A 22,163-nucleotide genomic window follows, 5' to 3' on the forward strand; every position below is an offset into this window, starting at 1 on the left:
TGTCTGTTAAAACCAAAGATCCGTGACAAATCAAAATTTTCAAACATTGAACTGCCATTAAAAGTGATTCTGACAATTAGAGGTGCAGTGTATCCGCACACTGAAGAAAAACTGTAGCTGGATTCGACAGGAAGTTCTCCAGCTGGACAGACATGGGAGATGTGGGCTCCTAAGAGTCTCACATGAACCCGGTCTGACAAACCATCTCCGAAGATTCTTTTGAATCTGGAGGTGGGGGTAAACAAGGGCAGCGTCTCATCAGACCTGGACAGAAGCAAAGATCTCTCGTGGATTAGAGATTTGCCTATGAATCGGAGTCGGGACAGCAACCTTCATGGCTGACAAGATGCTGGCCTTTTTGTCAAAATAAGTTTGGAACAGGTGGAGACCGGGAGAGATAAAAGACCTCATAAGAAAATTTATCTAACCCACAACTATAAATTAAAGCTGGAAAAGGCAAAGAAATTTTGAGAACATAAATAATACTGATGGTCAGATTGGGTCTTTTTTTTCCTAAAAGAAAAGGAAGAAAGGAAGGTTGTAACACCAGCCCCCCCCCCCCCAAATGTTCTTTGTCTACGCTTTCAAACAGAAGAATAGAAAGCAGAGCAGTTACAAACCCACATAATTATAAACGTTAAATTTGGTTTTGGATCTTAAACAGAATCCAATATTTTTACTTTGTTTGAATTCCTTCCAGCTAAAATAATCAAGAAAAAAGCACATCTTCTTCTGAACCCACTCAATATAAACTATAATTTGGTTTCGGATATCAAATGGAAAGCAAATATTTTGATCTCTTTTTCTCTGATAATGGATAATCTAACCTTGACTGTGTGGGAAGTTTTAACCAACCAACTACCATAAATCAGAAGTTGCAAGAGTAGGAAGCAAAAGAGACACGTACCTGACCGAATCTAGTTCTTTATAAGTTTGTTCTAATTGATATGTTTTAAGCAGCTGTGGCTGATCAGAGGTGGAAGGTGACAGGGGGAAAAATTATTACAGAGATAAGAACTGAAAAATGCTAGGGTTTTTTCTTTTTCTCCCCTTCCCTCCTTTGTCTTTTTATTTTACTGCAAAAGATTAAGATGGCCCCGCTTCACTTTTGGTCCCACAGTAGCTAAAACTTAAGGTGGACCAGAGCCTCAAAATAAGACTTTGTATAACTAACTGCAATCTTGGAACTGGATATTAAGCAAGAACAAAAGACCAAGATGTCTCCCATCGTTCTCCCCTACAGCAGTGGAAATGGACAAGCTTAAGGTGGACCAGAACTTTGAAATAACTGTACATCTAATTCTAATTTTGGAACTGGACATAATGAAAAGCTGGGAATTTGAAGAACTACATGAAATTATAAAAAATATGCATAAATCATTAAAATCAAGCCTAAATAGAATTCTGAATCCAGAGAAGCAGATATCTAAAGAAGAATTCAAAGAAGAAGGGGGGCAAGAGAATGAAGGAGTAGAAACGGAGTGAAACAAAAGGCAGACAAAAGAGATTGAGGCTGTTAGTGGCATAAGGGAGGTTGAAGGGGGAGGTTTTGCCCAAACAAAGAGAAATAAAAAACGTCCTTTTAGTGGTGACCTGGGGAAAGTTGGGTAGAGCGAATGTGCCGAAACAAAGAGAAGGGAGAGGGCTGGAGCAGAGAAGTAGGACAAAACACTTACTAGGAAAAAATCAGACAACCAGAAATTTTTATGTGGGAGAATATAAAGCTAAGGTAAGGGTTTTATTTCTAAATATGACAATAAAATGCAGTTGCTAATTGACTGAATGTAATAATGGAAAGATAATTAAGCAAAGGTTTAAATATATGGAATATGGATAAGTATATTGATATTGATGTGGGGAGGTTGTGAAAAACATGGCAATAAAATGGAGTTGCTAACTGGTTGAATATAATAATGGAAAGACAACTAAACAAAGCCCAAAATATATGGAATGTGGATAAATATGAAACTGACATGGGGAGGTTGTAAAGCAGAGGTTTGCCATTCACTTTTATACATGATAATTAAACTGAGTGGCAAATTGCCTGGAAACGACAACAGAAGGACAACAAAGTATGGGTTAAAATATATGAAACATGGATATACATAGAACTTTTAAGATGATTAAATAAAGCGAGATGTTTACCGTTTGTTATTCTATACAATAGATTAAGGGAATTGAAATGAACAGCAAGGTTTGCCATTCATAGGCAACTAAAGGTAATCTAATCCAAGACATGGAAAAATTGGAGAGGGAACATGAAATACACTTATAATGGGAAACTATTGAGACTTACAGGCAAAATCACAAATTGGGGGCGCGTAAGGATGTATAATTATATAAAGATAATGATGAGAATAGCTGGGAATTGTAACCAGATCTACATCTCGACCAAAATTAGGCTGAGGGGAGGGGGGTTAAAAGTACAATGACTATATATGTATACTTTTTTGTTCTATTTTTCTTTTTAAAAAAGGAGGAGAATATATGTTTAAAATTAAATATGTATATTGAAAAGGAACTATAAATACCATCAACATAAAATGGAACTTGCTCCGAAGCTGAAATGCACCAAGCAAATGAGACGAAGAGTGGGAAGAAAAGGAGAGAGGTAAGAGAAGGAGGGATAGGAGAGAGGGTAGGAGTGGGGAAGAGGAGGAGAGAAATGAGGAGTGGAAAGGGGAGAGAGGAGTAGGCGAGAGGAAAGGGAAGTAGAGAAGGGAAAGAGGACAGAGAGAAGAAAGGAGGTAGGGAGGGGGATGAGAGAGGGGGAAGAAAGTGAATGCACAAATACAGTGTATGCAGAGCAGAAGATCCAATAACTCGGTTTTTTTCTTTTTCTTTTGGAGAGTTGATGGTAAGATGAATTGATGTAAACATTTAATAATACAATAGGATGTTGGTTATGTAATAGTATACATGTGATTACATGTTATGAAAATGAAAAATAAAAAACTTCATGCGGGGGGGGAAAGAAAAACTGTAGCTGAGAGTCACCAGAGGCAGTGGATCACAGCCTGGAACCATTAGAGCCTGCGTTGATCGAGGAGCCAGAGGAACTTCCAGAGACAACAAACGTGAACTATGAACCCAGGGAATCTGATGTGTGGAATCTCAAGCTTGCTAAGGGTTTAACTGAACATAACTCTAAAGAATGAACAAATTGGTCAAAAGAACTGGGGAGTTCTTGCTGCTCCCTGGTTGTGAGAAGACATTTTATTAACCAACTAGGTAGCTGACATTGATGATGTTATCTAGTTGGGTAATGAAATATCTGCAAGCAAATAAGTAGAGAGTACCAAAAACTCCAGAGGTTCTTTGCAAGCTGCTTCCTGCTGACTCTACCTGCATGTTTATACAAAACCATCTGTTGGGTGGGGTGGGGTGTTCTCCTCAAACGGATTTTCATATCCCTGTTTTTTTTCAGCTTTGGAATAGTTTAAAATACAAGAACGTTAACTGAAGCATGAAGCATGTACCTTTTCCCCTTCGTTATTTGATTCAAATATGTAGCAGACTGAAGTTGGTCTACCATCTGCTCTTCCCGCTGACGTATGAAGAACAAATCCAAAAAGACGCTTGTTCTCCTGGTGCGTTGCATACAAAGCTATATTTGCCAAAGGAAACTGTCCAGAGAGGAAAAGAATTGTCACTGAATAACAGCAGTAAATGAAATTACAGAAATATACTTTTGTATTATTAAAGTAAAAGCCAAAATAATTCATATTTATATTTCAGAAGGTCATTCCGACTCAGCCTACTGACTTCTCAGCAAAGACTTTCTAGTCACTTTGCGACATCAGCTCTTATGCTAGTGCATTCCCCAAAGCTTTCAAATTAAGTTAGGCTTTTACAACTATTAGCAGGAATTCCTTACATATTTTTCTAATTTACAGGCTAGACCACCCACTTTTATAATGTGTGGTTTCAGGATAAATGAAATACTGTTTGGGGAACTGGATAACCTATAATTTTCTGTCAAGAACAATAAATAGAAAATAAACTTGGATGAAACTGAACAGTAACTGGGTTTCTGATAGTTAACTACTTTGAGTTTAACAACTTACCCTGAGTCTTGTAACTTGAGTTTGTGGATCAACTAACCTATAAAGAATAATTTCAGAAATGTTTGATTTTTTTTAAAAGACCAAAATGTATTAAGTGTTTGACAATGTTGCTTTAGAAAAAGAATATACTTACTTTAAACAATCACACGTAACTAACAAATGTGATTCTGTCATTCTGAAAATGTTATGTATAGCTCGAGCTGCTAGTATTTGACGCATTGTTTCATAAACAACATCAGGACTTTCATATGACTTCACTTCCATAGAGCCAAGGAATCTTATAATAAATAGCTGATGAAGGATAGAATCTAGAGCAAGAGCATAATAAACATATAGTTTGAGTAACTTTTGAAGTAAAGCTTTAGCTTTGGCTTTACAAAATATTAGTTATGTATGTACAGGGCGGGGCATAACCTTTTCCTAGGGGGTCACAGCAAGATCGACAGCAGTTTACAACTTCCGCGACACCTCATTTTAAAGCCCATAAAAAACTGAATTGAATGAGCTATTAAATGTTAAATTTGCTTTAAGAATGGCTGGAAAATTCGATTCGGAAGAACAAAGGATCATTGACAGAATAAAATGCATTGCCTTTTGAGAGGCTCGCGATGCTGGAGCGACGTTTATCAATCGAAAATGGATTGCAAACAAATTGAAACGTCATCCGGATTGGGTTACTGATAATTGGAACAAAACAGCCCAAGAATGTTTCACAAAATTTGGAGAAGGGCGTCCTCTGCAACTGTCCCAAGAAAGCAAAGCCATCATTGCAACTGGCAGTCGCAAACAACGAAAAGGAAACCGAAAAGTGGCCCAAGAAATCCTTCAAATTCGTGGAAAACGAGTTGATCAAAGGACAATCGGCCGATATCGAGAACGAGAAGGTTTGAAGCCATTCCACGTCATTTGCAAACCATTGAAAACTCAAACACACGTTCAAGATCGGCTTTGGTTGTGCGATTGGTTGTCTGAATGGACCGAGGAAGATTTTCTTCATTTGGCGCCATCTGACGAATTCTTCGTTTATGCCATTCGAAAACCGAATTTCCAGAACGATCGAATTTGGGCTAAAGACGTCGACGACATCGCCAAACATGAACGATATCGACAAATCGTTCGCAATCCGACTTGCATCGGGATTTTCGTCATTTTCACAGCCAAGAAACTGCATTGGGTTTTGAAGGATAAAGGGGAATCCTGGGATGGCAGTTATTTCCGTGAGAAAATTTTATTGGAGAATGTCATTCCATTTCTCAGTGATCCAGACAATGTCTTGGTGGTTGGTGAGGCTGTCTTTCTTCATGACAAAGCTCCTTGCATGCGTGCAAATGCGACTCAGCAATTGTTAAAGGAAAACAATGTCGAATTTTGGGGCAATGACGTCTGGCCGGGAAATTCGCCAGATCTCAATCCGGCAGAGAACATTGGGGCCATAATTAAGGATGAAGTGGAAGCTCTGATGATTCAGGAGCAAGGTCAAAATCGATATTCGGTTGAAACTTTGAGAATGAATTTGGAAACTGTGTTGAAAAATCTGGAAAATCGAACGGAACTGTTTGAAGATTTGTTGTGTTCTTATCCACCTCGTTTGAATGCTGTTCGAAGGGCTAATGGTGGTCATACTGACTATTAAATCGTGTCAATAAACTCAGTTTTTGATGGGCTTTCGAATGGTGTATGAATTATTTGTGTTGTTATTACAAGTGTTGCTGTGACCCCCTAGGAAAAGGTTATGCCCCGCCCTGTATCTTGTATATCAATATGCGGTAAAATAAGTTATTCATTTAATTTGTTATAGCTATCCGCTCTAGCTTACTCTGGGCAGCTTCCAAAATATAATACTAATTTAAAACAATTAAAACCTAGACAAAAGAAAACAAGGCAGAATGGACTAATAACAATCATTAAAACAGAACACCACAGTCACAACCACCCAAACACATTAATCTCTGGCCTGGGACTAAAGCCAGGTTTTAAGGACTCTGTGAACTATAGAAAAGAGGGCAACATCCATCTCTGGAGCAATGCTCTTCCAGAGAGTGGGGGCCACGACAGAGAAGGCACGCTTCCTAAAGTCTTTCATAATTTATTTCTTTAAAAATGCAATGTATATAAGCTCTGGTGAATGTCTATGGAGATTCTCAGTCATCCAGGTCATGGTTGTCCCAAAGGTGCTTTTTTGGTCGTCCCAAAGGTGCTCTTGAAAAAAGACCTTTGGGACATAAGATCTGCTAGCTTTGTCACAACATTTAGTTACCCTTAGTTTTGACTGAGAAGAATTAATTTGTTCAATCAACATTAAAGATAACTAAACTGGAAGCATTTTTGTGAGATGGTGGCTTGATAAAAGTAGTCAAGGAAGGATAATGTATGATTTTACAATATAATTTAGAGACTTTTACGCTAAATAAGCGTAACAACTGAGACTTGAAAGCTCTTCTTCCATTTCTTCTTAAGCTTACTCTATAATGTAAGTTACATTTTGGCCATATCTTTATTTTTCTTGATTATTGCAAAGTTCTTTCACTGAAGTATTTTCTTGCACTTTTAGTGTTACTTCAAATATAGCCCCAACTCCAGAGAAAATGGGAATCAAACTGACATCAACTTAGTATTATAAAATCTATTCAATGCAATATTTAAAACTGAATGAATTTTCTCAAGATAGACCAGCAATTCATTAATGCAAATCAACAAAGGAAGAAATTTATGAACTATCATTAGAGGTAATTTAAATAGAATACAGCGAAGAATATTTCCTCTTAATCTGAAGTAAGAAACCTAAGATAAGGTTTATTTATTATACATATTTCATATGACAAGTGCCCTTGTTTTATTATACAGAAACATTTTCCTGTGTATCTTCTTTAATCATTTTATTTTGCTCGGGCTGCCAGCCAAATTATCAAAATATTATTTTAAATTATCAATCTGTTCTCAACACTATGCAATACTACTCAATGTATTTTACATTTACTTTAAAGCTTTGCTCTCTTACCTTCTGTTTCTGATTTGGTTCTACCAGACTCTCCAAAAGGATTTGTACGTCTGTCAAAAAAAAAAAGGTATCAAATCAATGTGTAACAGAATTGCATGCTACATTAAAAGCAGCAATAAGACTGAATGGTTGCCCAGGAAGTTCACATACACCAGTGAATTTTCATAATTTCAGAATAATTTGAGATATCTTATATAAAGAACTATATTTTAACAGAAAACTATATAAACCACCCATTACAAAATTACATGGACTGTAATATTGTTTGGAAAGTTATTTAATTTTATCTACTTCTGAAAATATAAACATATACTACAAAGTTACTGAAACTCATTAAAACCAAATCACTTTAAGAGAAACTGCAGGCTTTCCTGAGGTTAATATATTAAAATTATTTACATATGAAAAGTTACCATTTCAAATATAGTTTTCTGAAAGCACTGATGAGATATTAATCATAATCAAGAGAAATATGCCTATGCTTAGCTCTCAGCACAGCCATTATTATTCTTTACATTATACTTGTGAAAATTTTCTAGGCTTCCAATATGTAAGCAAAGAAAAGCTTTATCAAAACATTATTCAAATGAAGAACTTAAGATGATCCATAAAATACAAAAGGTCGCAATAGTATTTTTTTTTAAATATACTTAATTTTATATTTTCACAATGTAAATCTTTCACAAAATCATTGTATTGCACTAGAAGCTTTCTAAGGGACTTTACAATTGTCTAAGCTATAATGCAGGATTGATCAATACCCTTGCAATGTGCCCATCTAATCTTATATGTCTCCAGCATAAAATGGTCACCTCTCTCACAAGGCAGCCTGTCTCATTTGCAGACACTTTTGGGGATCCATTTGATCAGAATTATTATAGCTGGCAAATCTCTTGATTGCACTCAGGCATACTTGCTATTTAGTCAGCTCATGAGAAATCTGGTGAATACAGCAAGGCTCAACACTTTTATAGACTTCAAACTGAAGCAATCTGCTTCTTTTTCAGAGTGGCATTCGGTAGATCTCTTCACAAATCTATCATGGATGCTGCATCTTTATACTAGCATTCACAGAAGATCCTGAAAACTCTGAATTAGTTTTCTTCAGGTATTTTACATGCATGCAGTATCTACACGAGTAAGGCAATCTCACGCCCCCACCTTATAATTCTGGTTGCCTTTAACACAGAGGATGATTGTGCAGAACAATCCCCACTATCCACAGATGTTCTCCATGTATTTTAGAAACTGACTTTGAGGGGGTAAAGGTTACTCACTCTAATAATCTGCATTCACATATTGATAAGGTATAGTAGCCTGGTATTTGGAGAGAACATTAATTGAGATACAGAGGAAGAGAATAGGACATGTGTACTGTGGGTGCTCAATGGCAGAAAGAGAGGTGAATCCTGGTTGCAAGAGAGCATGGATACAACACAAGAAGAAAGTAAAGATGAAGAGAAGCATGGCTGGGGAAGTGAAGTTCAAGGAATGCAGAAGAGGAATATGATGCCTGAGGTGAAAAAGATAGATAGTAAAATGGACTTGAAGACTAGGAAGAGTTTCAAAAAACTTACCATTTAGTAAATGGCTGGGCTTTGGAGGACAAGGAGTCATGGGAGCTTAATGATTGGATAGCTTTGGTTTAATAGAATGACTGACACCACCACCACAATTGAAAGAGGGTATGGTATTGCCAGAGGCAGAAGACATAAATTGTCTATTATAGTATAAAGCCCTTTCTCACTTGGGTTTTCATGACCATCGGATCCAAGTGGATTTTTGCCTGCCCAGAAGACTTGGAAACAGGACTTCTGGTTAGACGTTTCCTAATCCTGAAATCACTTGCCCTCCAAAATTAAAATGGCCCTTTCCCTGTTGATGTTCCAGAAAGCAGTGCAAACAATACTTTTCCAGCAAGTCTTCAGGACAGAAGGAATTAGTATGTGAACAGGATTAATCTGTTTTGAATTAGATTTCTCCTTACATCAAACTTTCATTAGGAGTAACTGGGGTTAATTAATTGGAAAGTTTCTTGTCATTTTTACTATACCAAAGACTTGCCTTAATATTACAATTAAGTATTCACTGGTCCCTAGTATCTGACTACTTTACTGAGGAACAAACACTGTGTACTCAATCACTAAATGATAATTATAAAATATACTGATGCAAAATGGAAGCTCCAGTGAGATAGAGAAGGGACATAAAAAGAACTGTGGACAATGGACAATTTATCTTCCTAAGTGGTATTACTCTAGAAGCCTAGATAATTTTCACTCACCTTTTTTAGCTTAGGAAGAAAGCCATCAGAATGCCTTCACCACCTGGGTTGCCACATTTCTCTTGAGTTTCCAAGAGGAAATACCCAAGTTGCTGGGGCAGGCAAGCAAGCAATAGGAAAGGAAAATATACTTTTTAAAAAACAAAAAACAAAAACAAAAACTGAAGAATGCTCAACAGGGCAAAATAAGTCTGCTACAAGAAATAAAACATAGAATCTTAAGCAACATAAAAGTTTCCCAAGTCGGCAAAATTTCATTTTTTTTGTTTTAATGATCAGCTCATGCAGGTCTAAAAATCCAAGTATCTCAAGGGATTAATCTAATAAAATACAGACAACCTGATTCCACCCAATTCCCTTGTATCCAGAAACATTTTAACATCAGATAATGCCCATCAGCTTTCACTTTTAATTAGACCTCTGAATAAGTCTGAAGACTTTTGCTGAAATCTCTAGTTAAAAGCAAACTCTGCTTAGGCACAATCATTGTTAAAACTGGTTAAAGGGAATAAGAGGAGCTTAAATTTGTGCAGGGCTTTGAGGGTCCTGAATGAAAGTGAGGGCTCTACCCATAATCAAGGTTAAAGCATGATGAATATTATTCTACACAGGTTATCAACAGAGGTGTAAAATATTGAGGGAGATTTATTTCTTGTATTTTCATTTTTGTAATTCTCACCTGCCTGACTGGCCTGGAGTTTTTATTTGACCAGGCTGGTCTTCACTTACTGGAGAAATGATATCAAATTGTATAGGCGTATCAGGTGCAACGATTGAGTCCAAGGAAAGTGCGGACAATGACGTTGAATCAGATCCCAAAGATCCAGTGCTACTTGTACGATTTGTGGGAGGCCGAGATTGTCTAGAAAAAGTAAGAAAAGTAGGAAACATCTCAACCATCTTGACTATCTCTTGCATTTCGGCAGAGAAGAACTGATCCAATTCAGAAGTCAAAGATTTTCTTACAAATAACAAAAGGCAAACTTTTATCCAAACAATAGAATAGTCTCGACTAAATAATTTGAAGACAAATGCCTTATTGAGAGCAAACGTGAAACAGAACATATCATGAATACATCTAAAACATGCTAACAAACTGAACACTCAAGGTCATCAAAATGATCAACTAAATCTAGCAGGAATATTTAAATGCAGCAGCAACAAAATTTCTCAAATTAATATAAATGCCCAATAAAACTTCATTTTTTATTGTTGATTTATAATTTTTATTTTATATAATCTGATGGTTGTGGCTTGAGAAAAATAAATTCTGTAGGACAAATAAACTAGCTATTACTGTCATTTTAAATGTCGAAGCTTTAATGAGACAAAAACTAGAAAAAGCAAACAAGTGCCTAATTAAGGATCAGTGATTCCCCTCAGATTATTAAAATGAAATAGTAGGGAAAACTGAGCCAGATAAGTTACAAATAGAAACTGAATGATATATAGCTGAAACCAGAGGTTACAAGAGCTGTGTCAATAGTAAAGTCATGATTACTGTTCTGTTCCACAATATCTACTAATGATCAAATGATGTAAAATTATTTTGCCCATACATATAATAATCAAAGAATCATATCATATCACAGATTTCAGATTTAAAATGCTATGGGAGAAACCAGGAAACAAATGACTTGGTATTGATTGTGCAAGATCCACTAGAGATTGAACCCATTGAACATGTTATGAGGAAAATTAAAATGTTTGGAGAAATGGCAGGTTTAAGAAAAAATAAACCGAAGACAATAATACTGACTAAGAACTTAAAGGTAGAAGATAAGAAGAAATTGGAATTTAAAATTACTTTTAAAGTTGTGAAAAAGGTACAGGACTTGGGAATGTTTCTTGCTGAGGAAAATTCTAAGCTTTACAAAAATAATTACGGTAAAAAATGGAAGGAGATGAAATTGGATTTAAATAGATGGTAAAATTAGATTTGTCATTAATGGGAAGAATTTTAGTAATTAAAATGAATGTACTATCTAGAATGTTATTTTTTGTTTCAGACTATACCTATATTGATTAGAGATTCCACTTTCAAACAGTGTCAGAAAGATGTATCTAAATTTACTTGGCAAAATAAAAAAGCAAAAATTAAATATAAGCTGCTACAAGGTTCTAAAGATAGAGAAGGCCTGGATTTGTCGAATCTTAGATTATATTAATGATGCTTGTTGTCTGGTATGGTTAAAAGATTGGATAACTTTAAAAAATTCAAGGTTATTAGACCTCAAAGGTTTTGATTTGAGATTTAGGTGGGATGCCTATCTGTGGTATGACAAATATATAGGATGCCACTCAAGATGAATCTAGAAGATGAATACTTTAAAGAGTGTATGGTAAAATGGGTCAAAATATTTGGGTGTAATACCATATTTCCCCGAAAATACAACCTGTCCTGAAACTAACGCCTTTCCACATTTTTCGCGTGGGCAAAAATATAAGCCCACCCCTGAAAATAAGCCCCCTGGACAACCCTCCCCTCCGCTCACTGACCTAGCGGTATCCCGAAGGTGCCAAGGCGTGGGAGCGGAGAGGCGCTCACGTTGCTTGGTGCCTTTGGGATACCACTAAGTTGGGGAGTGGTGTTCTGTCTGGCTGGAGGGGGAAGTTGCCGGGTGGCTGCTCCCTTGCAAGCGGGCTCCCGAAGAGCCGGGCACAGCCTCAGGGGCGGAGCAGCCATGAGGTGATCACGCTCACGAGCAACCGTCCAGCAACACCCCCCCGTCCAGAATGCAGCCGCGCGAGCGATCGTGGGTGCACCTCGGTTCACCCACGTAACACCTATCCTCCGCGAGCTGCACTGGCTGCCTATTGGTCTTCAGATATAGCAATATAGCAATAGACTTATATACCGCTTCATAGGCCTTTCAGGCCTCTCTAAGCGGTTTACAGAGAGTCAGCATATTGCCCCCAACAATCTGGGTCCTCATTTTACCCACCTCGGAAGGATGGAAGGCTGAGTCAACCCTGAGCCGGTGAGATTTGAACCGCTGACCTGCTGATCTAGCAGTAGCCTGCAGTGCTGCATTTAACCACTGCGCCACCTTGGCTCTTCAAGGCGCTAGTCGTCACTTATAAAGCCCTTCATGGTATTGGACCTGGGTACTTGAGAGACCGCCTGCTGCCAATTACCTCCAATAGACCGATTAGATCCCACAGATTAGGCCTCCTCCGAATTCCATCCGCCGGCCAATGCCGACTGGCGACTACCCGGAGGAGAGCTTTCTCTGTGGCTGCTCCGACCCTCTGGAACGAGCTCCCCGTGGAGATTCGTACCCTCACCACCCTCCAGGCCTTCCGCAAAGCCCTTAAAACCTGGCTGTTCCGACAGGCCTGGGGCTAAAGAGCTGTTGCCCCCTGCCTCGAATGGTATGACTGTTGTGTGTTTTTAAATTATGTATTGTTATGTTTCGTCTTTTTATTTCCTGTCTGTACCCCCCTTCCCTGATTTGAATTGTGAGCCGCCCTGAGTCCCCTTTGGGGAAAAGGGCGGCATATAAATGTAATCAAATCAAATCAAATCAATCTCCAACCGGGCAGAGCGCAATTCATTGACCTGGGGGGTATTCCTAAGGCGCCAAGCCATGTGGCGCTCTGCCCGCCCCCAGCTCCCGCGACTTGGCACATTAGGGATACCTCCTAGGTCAGTGCATGGAGCTGTGCCTGGCTTAAGAGGGGGGTTGCGTGAGCGCTTGTTCCGCCCCCCGCAAGCATGCCTCCCAGCCTCACCATGCCCTGTGCCAGCCGCCGCAGCACTCTGAGCATAACTTCTTCTCAGGCTTGCAAACTCCAAAACTCGGCTGCCGAGTCTTCCAGCAGCGGCCGCTCTAGGAGTGCGCTCTATGGTTATGGGCTGGCTGCTGGAAGACTCTCTGTCCGGAAGATTCTCTGTCTGGCAGCTGGCTCACAACCATAGAGTGCATTCCTAGAGCAGCCGCTGCTGGAAGACTCAGCAGCCAAGTTTTGGAGTTTGGAAACCGGAAAAGAAGTTATGCTCAGAGCACTGCGGCAGCTGGGCCAGGGCATGGTGAGGTTCGGAGGCATGCTTGCTGGGGGCGGAATAGGCGCTCGTGCAACTCCCTTCTCCAGCCGGGCAGAGTTCCATGCACTGACCTAGGGGGTATCCCAAATGTGCCAAGCTGCGGGAGCCGGGGGGCAGGCACAGCACCACGTTCCTTGGCTGTGCCTGGCTCTTTGAGAGCCTGCTCGCAAGGGATCAGCTGCCTGGCAACCCCAAAATAATAAGCCCTCCCCCTATAATAAGCCCAAGGCCATATTTTGTAGGGCAAAAGAAAATAAGACCCTGTCTTATTTGGGGGAAAACATGGTATAATACTAGATAAATGGGAGAATGTATGGATGACAGGACTATAATTCACATTAAATTATAGTTTGAAAGAAAGCTTTAATAAAATGATTTATCGTTGGTATTTGACCCCAAATAGAGTAGTGAAAATGTATAAAGGGATTTCTAATAATTTCTGGAAATTTTGTCAAAGTCCAGGCTCATTTTATCATAAGACCATGTAGTGGTCTTGCAAATATTTAAAAATATACTGCATACACATATCAATGGCAATGCAAAAAAATATTTAAGATATAAATATTAATGAAACCCGAAGCTTTTCTTTTATAGGTATGATGGACAAGTCAATTGAGAAACAATTTGGGGTACTATTCCTTCAGATGGTGATGGCTGAGAGGATTGTACTTGCCAAAGAAAAAGAGATGCTGACTGTTGAAGAATGGATTTTGAAACTGACTGAATTTGCAGAGATGGCAAAATTAATTGCTTTGATTAGAGATCATGGTCTAAACACCTTTATAAGAGACTGGAAACAATTTGTGGACTTTCTACATGCTAAATATAATAACAAATGGTTAACAGAGGGATATGAAGATTAATGTAATCTTTAGCTCAACCTGTTGACTGCTTTCTTTCTTCATGTATGTATGTATGTATGTATGTATGTATGTATGTATGTATGTATGTATGTATGTATGTTAAATTTAACCGACCACTGTTTTCCTTTTTTTGTACACTATTTTTGGAAGTTGTAGTTGTTAGGGTTGAACATGTGTTTCTGTTTTGTTTCATTTTGTTTCTTTGTTTTACTGTTTTATGATAAAACAATAAATTTCAAAAATTATTTTACAAAATATAAACATGTCTTTTCTGCTGTTTGGTGACTTACATATTTGGCCTCATGCTTTCATGTCTCTGCTGGAAGGAAGGTGAGGGAGTGACGGCCTCTAAAGCTGACTGATTTACACGTGCAGCAATTTCCTATATTGTTAGAAGAAAAACAAATATTTTTTTTCATTTAATTAGATCTAAAAATAAATGAATATATGAAGATTTTTAGTAAGCCCTGCAACAAATTGAGCAGACATACCAAAGTGATTTTTTTTTGTTAGAAATACAAATTTATGAAAACACAGTACTTAATCATTTTTATTGAGGAACACTGCTAAGCATAGTCTGGACTAAAAATCAATTATTAGGGGTCTTTGGGCAATGTAACTTAAATTTTCTATATTCATCTGCCATGCAGAAGGGGCACTGCAGGTAGAAATTGACCCCCCTCTAAGCAAGTCTTCATACCCAAAATCATTCTTCATCTAAATTGGAAGAAGGCCTTTAATGCCAATGGAAGCTTTCCCAAGCAAAAATGTAACCATGTAAACATTGATTTCCATCCAAGAAAGAAAGAAAGAAAGAAAGAAAGAAAGAAAGAGAGAGAGAGAGAGAGAGAGAGAGAGAGAGAGAGAGAGAGAGAGAGAGAGAGAAAGAAAGAAAGAAAGAAAGAAAGAAAGAAAGAAGACAAAGACAAGAAATTTGGGAATGAAAGGAAAATGATATAAAGTCATATACACGTGTACAAGAAACAAAAGAAACAACATATATACAGTTGCATATTTTACATGAGATACAAACTCAGGATTGAAAAGCTATAATAAAATGATAAAATAAAATCCCATCTTCCACCGACCCAGTCTTTATTTCTTCTTTCTCTTTCTCAATCATTACATTCTCTGTAGTGCAATCTTTTTGCTCCATTAAAATGTAGATGCAGAATTAAAACCAATTTTTCTCTCAATCTGCATAAACAAAGAATTTTAATCTCTCTATTTATTTAAATATTCCAATGTGCTCTGGAATGAAATGTTTCCTCAAATTTAAATGTAAATTTCACATCTAACAGTATTTCATCTTTTGTATTAAAGGAGTACAATCACATTACCTCTGGGTTTTCGGTGAGGTAAATCTGTTTAGAGATATTGTTTATTGTGCATATCCACTGGAAAAAAAGTTTAAAATATAGTTACTTTTTTGCTCATTATATACTTTGAATTTCTATATTATTGTTAAGAGATTAAAAACATGGTAAATGCTTTAGTATGGTCAGAAGAATAACTTTTATCCTTGGAAATTAACAAAAATAGGTGCCAGGTTATGATTTTTTCAGAGAAGTAAATCTCACCTTGCCCTTAGCCTGTACCTCTCCAATAACAAATAATTTAAAAAAAATACTTAACATGTTAACAATCTTTGCATGCATAGACTAAGTTAACAATAAGCAACACACAAGACAATTAGTTTCCAAACTACAGAGCAGGACAGAGGAAACTTGTGACTTTCCAGATGATGTTAAATTCCATGTTTCATGCAATTAGTCATATTTGCTGAGCCTGTTGCAAGTTGTGGTTCTACAACTTTTGGAGCAGATAGTTTCTCCAACACTACCACAGAAGCTAAAGAAAAGTTCATGCATTTTTTAAAAAAATCATCTTTAAATAAAGTTTCATTTGTCTAGCTGAATTTTTCCTCTTGATTTTTTTTAAATGATTCCAATAATAGAAGTGAGAAACCACAGACTTGCTAAATGTGAAATAATCCACACAATATGCAGTTTTAATACTAAACCAGCAATGTGGCACATTTGAAATTCATTTCCCTGCATTAGTTACTTAGCACTGAGAGCAGCAGGTTTCAAACCTATGGTATTTTAAATTGCCGTCACAGCTAATGACAAGGTGAGAACTTTCCACTCTGCCTTTCTTTTGGCTTGAAAGCTGGCACAATTTTCCACTATTGAAGATTCTCAATTTCATGATAAAGTTGATGCCTGAATTGAAATCTACCTAAATGTAAATTTCATCACTATATTGTAAGTCATGAATTGCTTGTAATCTAAATTCTTTTTTCTTTATGGGAACTCCACTCTTCTTGTGAATGAAAGCGTTTAGGCTACAAACCATATAATGCTTTGGCAGTCTTCACCTTTTCCATGTCATCAGCATATAATTATTCTGCTCTTTAAAACTGCCCTGATAACTAGCATCACAAATTTAATTTGGAAACCATTTACAGGTAGCCTTAACTTACAACAGTTAATTTAGTGACGATTCAAAGTTACAATGTCTCCAAAAGTGATTTATGAACATTTTGACACTTATGACGATTGCAGCATCTCTATGATCACATGATCAAAATTTGGATGCTGTTTCCTGGAGCCATGTGACCCTTTTGCGACCTTCTGACAAGCAAAGTCAATAGGGAAGCCAGATTCAGTTAATAACCTTGCTACTAACTTAACAACTGCAGTGATTCACTTAACAAATGGGGCAAGAAGGGTCTTAAAATGGGGCAAAATTCACTTAAGAACTGTCTCACTTAGCAATATAAATTTTGGGCTTAATTGTGGTCATAAATGAAGGATCTGTACAACCCTGTACAAGCATCATATTTTCTTAATGGCTTTCCATTACGGCAATTGCCTTATTTCATTGCAGAATAAAAGAATGGAATCTGATGGCACATTAAAAGAGTGATCTATTTATTGTAAGAAAGAAAGGCTTTCATTAATTAGACAGATTTGTCAGGTTTGGGAAATTTTACTCCTTAAAGCCTCCCAAAACATTTACTAGTTTCAATAATCATTCTGTTAAAAAGCTTACTTCTTCGTAATCTTTTCTGCTCTCAGCTTGCAAAATTGAAGACCTGTTGGACCAGGAAATAAAAGAAACAAATTGAATTATATTTCTTAAACAAACCCAGGAAAAGAAATGTTCATCAAGTTGTTGGATTCAATTTGTTGATACATGCAATTCTTTATACACTATACCATTTGTACCTTGCCAAATCTCAAACAGAAAAACCCTGATGGACATTGCCCACCTATAATATTTATCTTTGCATTGTGGAACTCAGCATATTTCATTTGAGGTACGTTCTAGGGGCAATTATCCATTGATAGAGATAATTTATGTTATCTGGGCTTGTCTTTTGCTAACCTCTCTCAGTAAAAAACCAGTAAGTGCACAGAATGAGAGGGAGATATCCATATTGCGTTTTAGGCTGAGAGGAAAACAGGCAATCAGAAAGAAAAAGCTGGCAGACAACTTTCCTCTCTAAACTGAAAACAAGGATTGAAAATACCATTAACATTTTAGAAGGAAACTAAGTAGACAGTAGACAGGATTACACATTAAAATCTAAATACAGAATCTCCTTCAGCGAAATGGGCGGCATACAAGTTTGACAAATGAATAAAATGATTTTAAAAAGCAAAATATATTTAGATTGCCACCTAGAGAGCAGGATCAAGTTCTGATTAAGTATTATTTAAAGTAATAGAAACTTGACCTGCCAAGTTTTCAATCTGGGAAAGACAAGGTTTTATTCCTTCTTCTCTCCCACCTTTCAAGCAAAACTGAAGGGTTGCAGGAAATACTTTGTTCCTCCCTTACTAAAAACATATGTAAGAAAAGGTAAGAATACAAACTTTTTGCCATCAAAAGATGTTATTTGAAAGCAGTATCTTCGGTCTTCACAATCCACAGCCATTACTGAACAATTGTCTATATCCATTACCAGCCCTCCAGCAACTTCACCTCTTCCTTGGCTCATTAGGTTTCCACCCTGTGTGAAGTAAAACTGTCTGTCCCAACTGGAAGACACCAGTCCTGTTTTACTGAAGAAAGAAAAAAGAAAATCTGACTTAGTCCAACCTAGCAGCAGAAAATCTCTAATGAAAAAATTATAAGCTTTGGACTGGGAGATAGTTTCATATAATTGAATGCAGTTATGCATAGATTGTTTTGGTTCAGCAAGAAATACCAAGAGAGAATATAAAACAGTACTTAACTAAATTTCTCAACATACTGTTTTATCAGCAAAATACTACCGGTATTGCTTTCTCTCCATGTTTATGTATGTGCGCATATACGCACACTCTCTCACACACACACAAAGGCTCCTTGTTTTGGGCTTTAAAGATAGCTTTAAGGCCACTTTACATTCTTACTCCACAGCACACCTGTACTCAAAACACAGGAAACAGTGACTACATTCATACAGCAAAGATGTAACTTTCATACAGCTCTTCTCGGATGTTCAAAGATACAAATATATTTGCCAGATGGTGCAAAAACACTTATAGAAGAATATTAAAATTATGGGCAAAAATTATATTATGTCTGCTATTTCCATCACTAATCATTTCAAAAATGAAATATTGTAATGCAAAAATATTTTGGGCCAGGATTCAACACACAGGATTCGCACAGGATTCAAAAAAGTAATTGTCAGATCTGTTAGCTTCGGCTTGGCGTCTTGCTGGCATCCTGCCATCAAAGGACAAGGGTGAAGAGATGGGGACAAATGGGCCATAAACCTGTGTGTATCTATTGTGGTAAATAGGGAGGGGGGTATGACAGCTGAGGAAGAGTAGATCTACATGGAACCCGTTCATGCCAGACATCTTCAAGGTCGTTTACCCTGAGTGTGGAAAGTTACCAGCTGAAACATCTCAGTGTTCCCAATACATCTCAGCGACATCACATTGGACTTGGACTGGTCATGGTGGGGAGGGACAGGGAATGAAAGAAATAGTTTTGTGTTGTTGCATGGAAAACTCAGATTCCCCCTAACTTTACTGAAACCAGCATCTCTTATTAAAAGTACCTTTCACTTTAATTCAAATGGAGTCAGGGAATCAGACTGGGGCAATAATATGGGCAAACAAATTTTATTTTTTAGTGCGACTTTATTTAGTATCTCCTGCTGACCTTAAGTTCACTTGTGGAATTGTTGTGAAGATGAAATAGCGGAGATCACTAGTGCTCCTTTGAGCTTTGGGGAGGCAAGAACAAACAAATAAGTCATTGCAATCCAGAGACAGATGCAATCCACTTTTAAAGCTGCACCCTTTTTAAAGAGAAGCTGCTGTAACAAAAATAATAAATGAAGGAGCAGCTGTTCTCCCAGGTGTATATATCGCTTGCAAGGTTTCAAGCCAAACTACCCTGAGACAAGTTAAATTATAATACATTGTGACATGAAACCTCATAAACAAGATCATGGATTTAATGACAAATCTGTACTGTATGCTGGTTGGTACTGGACATTATTTTGAATCTTAAAACTATTAACAACCAATAATTATTTTTACATACAAGACAGTAATCAAGGCCCATGTAATCTATAACCCAGGCTATATTATAGGTATCAGAAATTGGTTCTTACTTTCTTGCATTTAGATAACCAGCCTTGCGAGTAAGGTTTCTTTGGACCAAAAATTTTGTAGTATCAGGATCTGGTAAATAAAGTTGATCACTGGCTATTTCCAAATCTTCTATAGTCTGTTGCATCGTCTCCACTTCATGATCCATTTCCCTGCGAACGCTAAAACCATAGTTTTTTTTAAAAAAAATATTCATAGTAGCTAAAATTAATGTTTTAAAAGAAAGAGCATTACATTATAAAAAGAAAAAAATGAACTTACTCCTGCACACTTGTCCCGATATTTGTTAAAAATTCTTCCAGCTGTTCAGAAAGGTTTTCTGAGCCCATCTTAAAGAAGTTAATCTTTTAAAAGAAAATTCAGATACTTATTTAGTTGGAACTTATAGAATCTTAGATATTTCCATATTAATTGTCCATATCACAACATACATATAATTAGTTAGGTTTTTCTATCAACAAATTACATTTACATGCTTACTTTTCCAATAGATATTAACCATTTAGTACTTCTGCTTAATTTGATTAAATTTATATAGCTGCCCATGCCACAAAAGGTTTATGTTCCAGTTTGATATTATTTTAATACTTTGGATGCTCAAAATATTTTAATGTAGTATTCCAAAATCTCCCCTCCACCATGCATTTTGTAATTTACCTGAGCCTGCATATAACCTAGTAAGGGTTCCAACATAGCAATTTTCTTCTTATACTGCAGTGTATTTAATGCACAGAAGTAATGCATCATAGTCTGATGTTGTTTTTTCCGAGAAGTATATACATCTTCTGTAACTTCATATTTGACCTTTAAAAAATATAATTCAAAGCAAGCAGTTTACTATTAAAAGGAACAATTTCCTTACAATTATGTGAAAAAAAAATCTAAATTTATATTTTTTTTCCAAAATACATTTTTCTTCTACTCATCTTCTGCAGATTTGCAATTGTAAATATATCTACATGAAAAGTTCTTTTTAAAATAGTCATTATGATGTCACATGAGAAATAGGTTTTGTTTTTTTCCAGGGCACTGTGTGAACTGCTTGGCAAAATATATTAAACATTACATTATCAAGGGAAGGATAGGGAGGGGAAGGGAGGGAAGGAGAGAGAGAGAGAAATGCAGCACAGCTACTGCTGAGATATCTAACTGAATAAAGACACTGATAACACTGGACAGGAACATATACTACATATATTTCATTGAAGATTAGCTGCATTCACTAGGATTATCAGGTAATTTTTAAAATAACTGAAAAGCAACATAGACTTTTTACACTACTATAGCATGAGTTCTAAATGCTGGATTAGTTTCACAAACCTTCTCATTTTCTCTTTTTTTTGACAGTCGACTATATCTGGTAATTGCAGCATCATGATCTAAAAAAACAAGTTTTACAATATTTAAATAGTAGCTACAAACATTACAAGCGCTTAAAGCAAAAAGCAACTAAACTTCAATAAAGCAGTAATTCAGGCAATTAGGCTAATCTTGCTTTTTTAAATATCAATACAGGCAAAAATCTGTTTCCAATAATTTCAGAAATGTTTTTATCATTTCAAGATAAACAAAAACTATTATCCTGAAGCACTGATTATATCAATAAGATATCCTCTTTTTATAATGTCCCATTAGAACAAGAGCTTACTCATCATAATTTTTCCCCAATTACCTTGTATACAGTTCTCTAAGATTAGTTTTCCTTTAACTTTTAGATTGACATTTTTTTTAAACTAGCAAAATTATTCTCTAAAGACAGAAATCTCTTTATAAAAAGTTAATCTTGACTGTTTATAATATTATAATCATGCAAAATCAAATAAAAAATAAGCCATGAAAGTAATTTCTAAAACATACTTTACCATTGCTGGAGAGCTGGAAAACCTCTTTCAAAGTCAGAATTTCTGAAACAAATGTAAGAAAATGAGCAGTGTTACTATAGTTCTGCTGCTTTAATGCAAGATGAACAAAATTTGATTCATTTATTATAAGTCTTCACTGGCCTACATTTCAAGGACCATATGAATTGTTTTGTAATGTAACATGAAAATAATTCCCTAAAGTTATGGAATTGTATCCAATGGTTGAGCTATTTCTTCCTCTGTTTTCTCCTACACTTCTCTGAGAATCCTTTCCATAAAGTCAGGGGCTCTCTTTTAAATGTCATGTCATTTGAGATAGTAAACTTGCTGTGGGAGAACTCTTCACCTAACTATATGAGTTTTTTTGAGGGATTCAGGAGGTTTGGGCAGAGAAATAAGAAAAATTTTCAACAACTA

The 22,163-nt window shown here is 36.6% G+C and overlaps 1 protein-coding gene across 2 annotated transcripts in view; it reads right to left on the minus strand.

Annotated features, from left to right (window-relative positions):
• APPL1 (adaptor protein, phosphotyrosine interacting with PH domain and leucine zipper 1) overlaps positions 1-22,163 on the minus strand; it is a 57,859-nt gene that overhangs the window by 5,643 nt on the left and 30,053 nt on the right. For both annotated transcript variants that reach the window (XM_087709032.1, XM_087709031.1), the window contains exons 6-19: positions 21,747-21,788; positions 21,205-21,263; positions 20,542-20,688; positions 20,146-20,228; positions 19,887-20,045; positions 18,145-18,333; positions 17,318-17,360; positions 15,601-15,657; positions 14,551-14,642; positions 10,029-10,211; positions 7,066-7,115; positions 4,201-4,375; positions 4,068-4,104; positions 3,480-3,626 (exon numbers count right to left, since the gene is read on the minus strand). In XM_087709032.1, coding sequence (XP_087565158.1) covers positions 3,480-3,626; positions 4,068-4,104; positions 4,201-4,375; positions 7,066-7,115; positions 10,029-10,211; positions 14,551-14,642; positions 15,601-15,657; positions 17,318-17,360; positions 18,145-18,333; positions 19,887-20,045; positions 20,146-20,228; positions 20,542-20,688; positions 21,205-21,263; positions 21,747-21,788 — 1,463 coding nt within the window. The remainder of the gene's footprint in view (positions 1-3,479; positions 3,627-4,067; positions 4,105-4,200; positions 4,376-7,065; positions 7,116-10,028; positions 10,212-14,550; positions 14,643-15,600; positions 15,658-17,317; positions 17,361-18,144; positions 18,334-19,886; positions 20,046-20,145; positions 20,229-20,541; positions 20,689-21,204; positions 21,264-21,746; positions 21,789-22,163) is intronic.

This window comes from Thamnophis sirtalis, unplaced genomic scaffold (assembly GCF_051295495.1).
Source record: "Thamnophis sirtalis isolate CommonGarterSnake01/CBP01778 unplaced genomic scaffold, rThaSir2_p1.2 scaffold_3, whole genome shotgun sequence".
NCBI classification, from domain to species: Eukaryota; Metazoa; Chordata; class Lepidosauria; order Squamata; family Natricidae; genus Thamnophis; species Thamnophis sirtalis.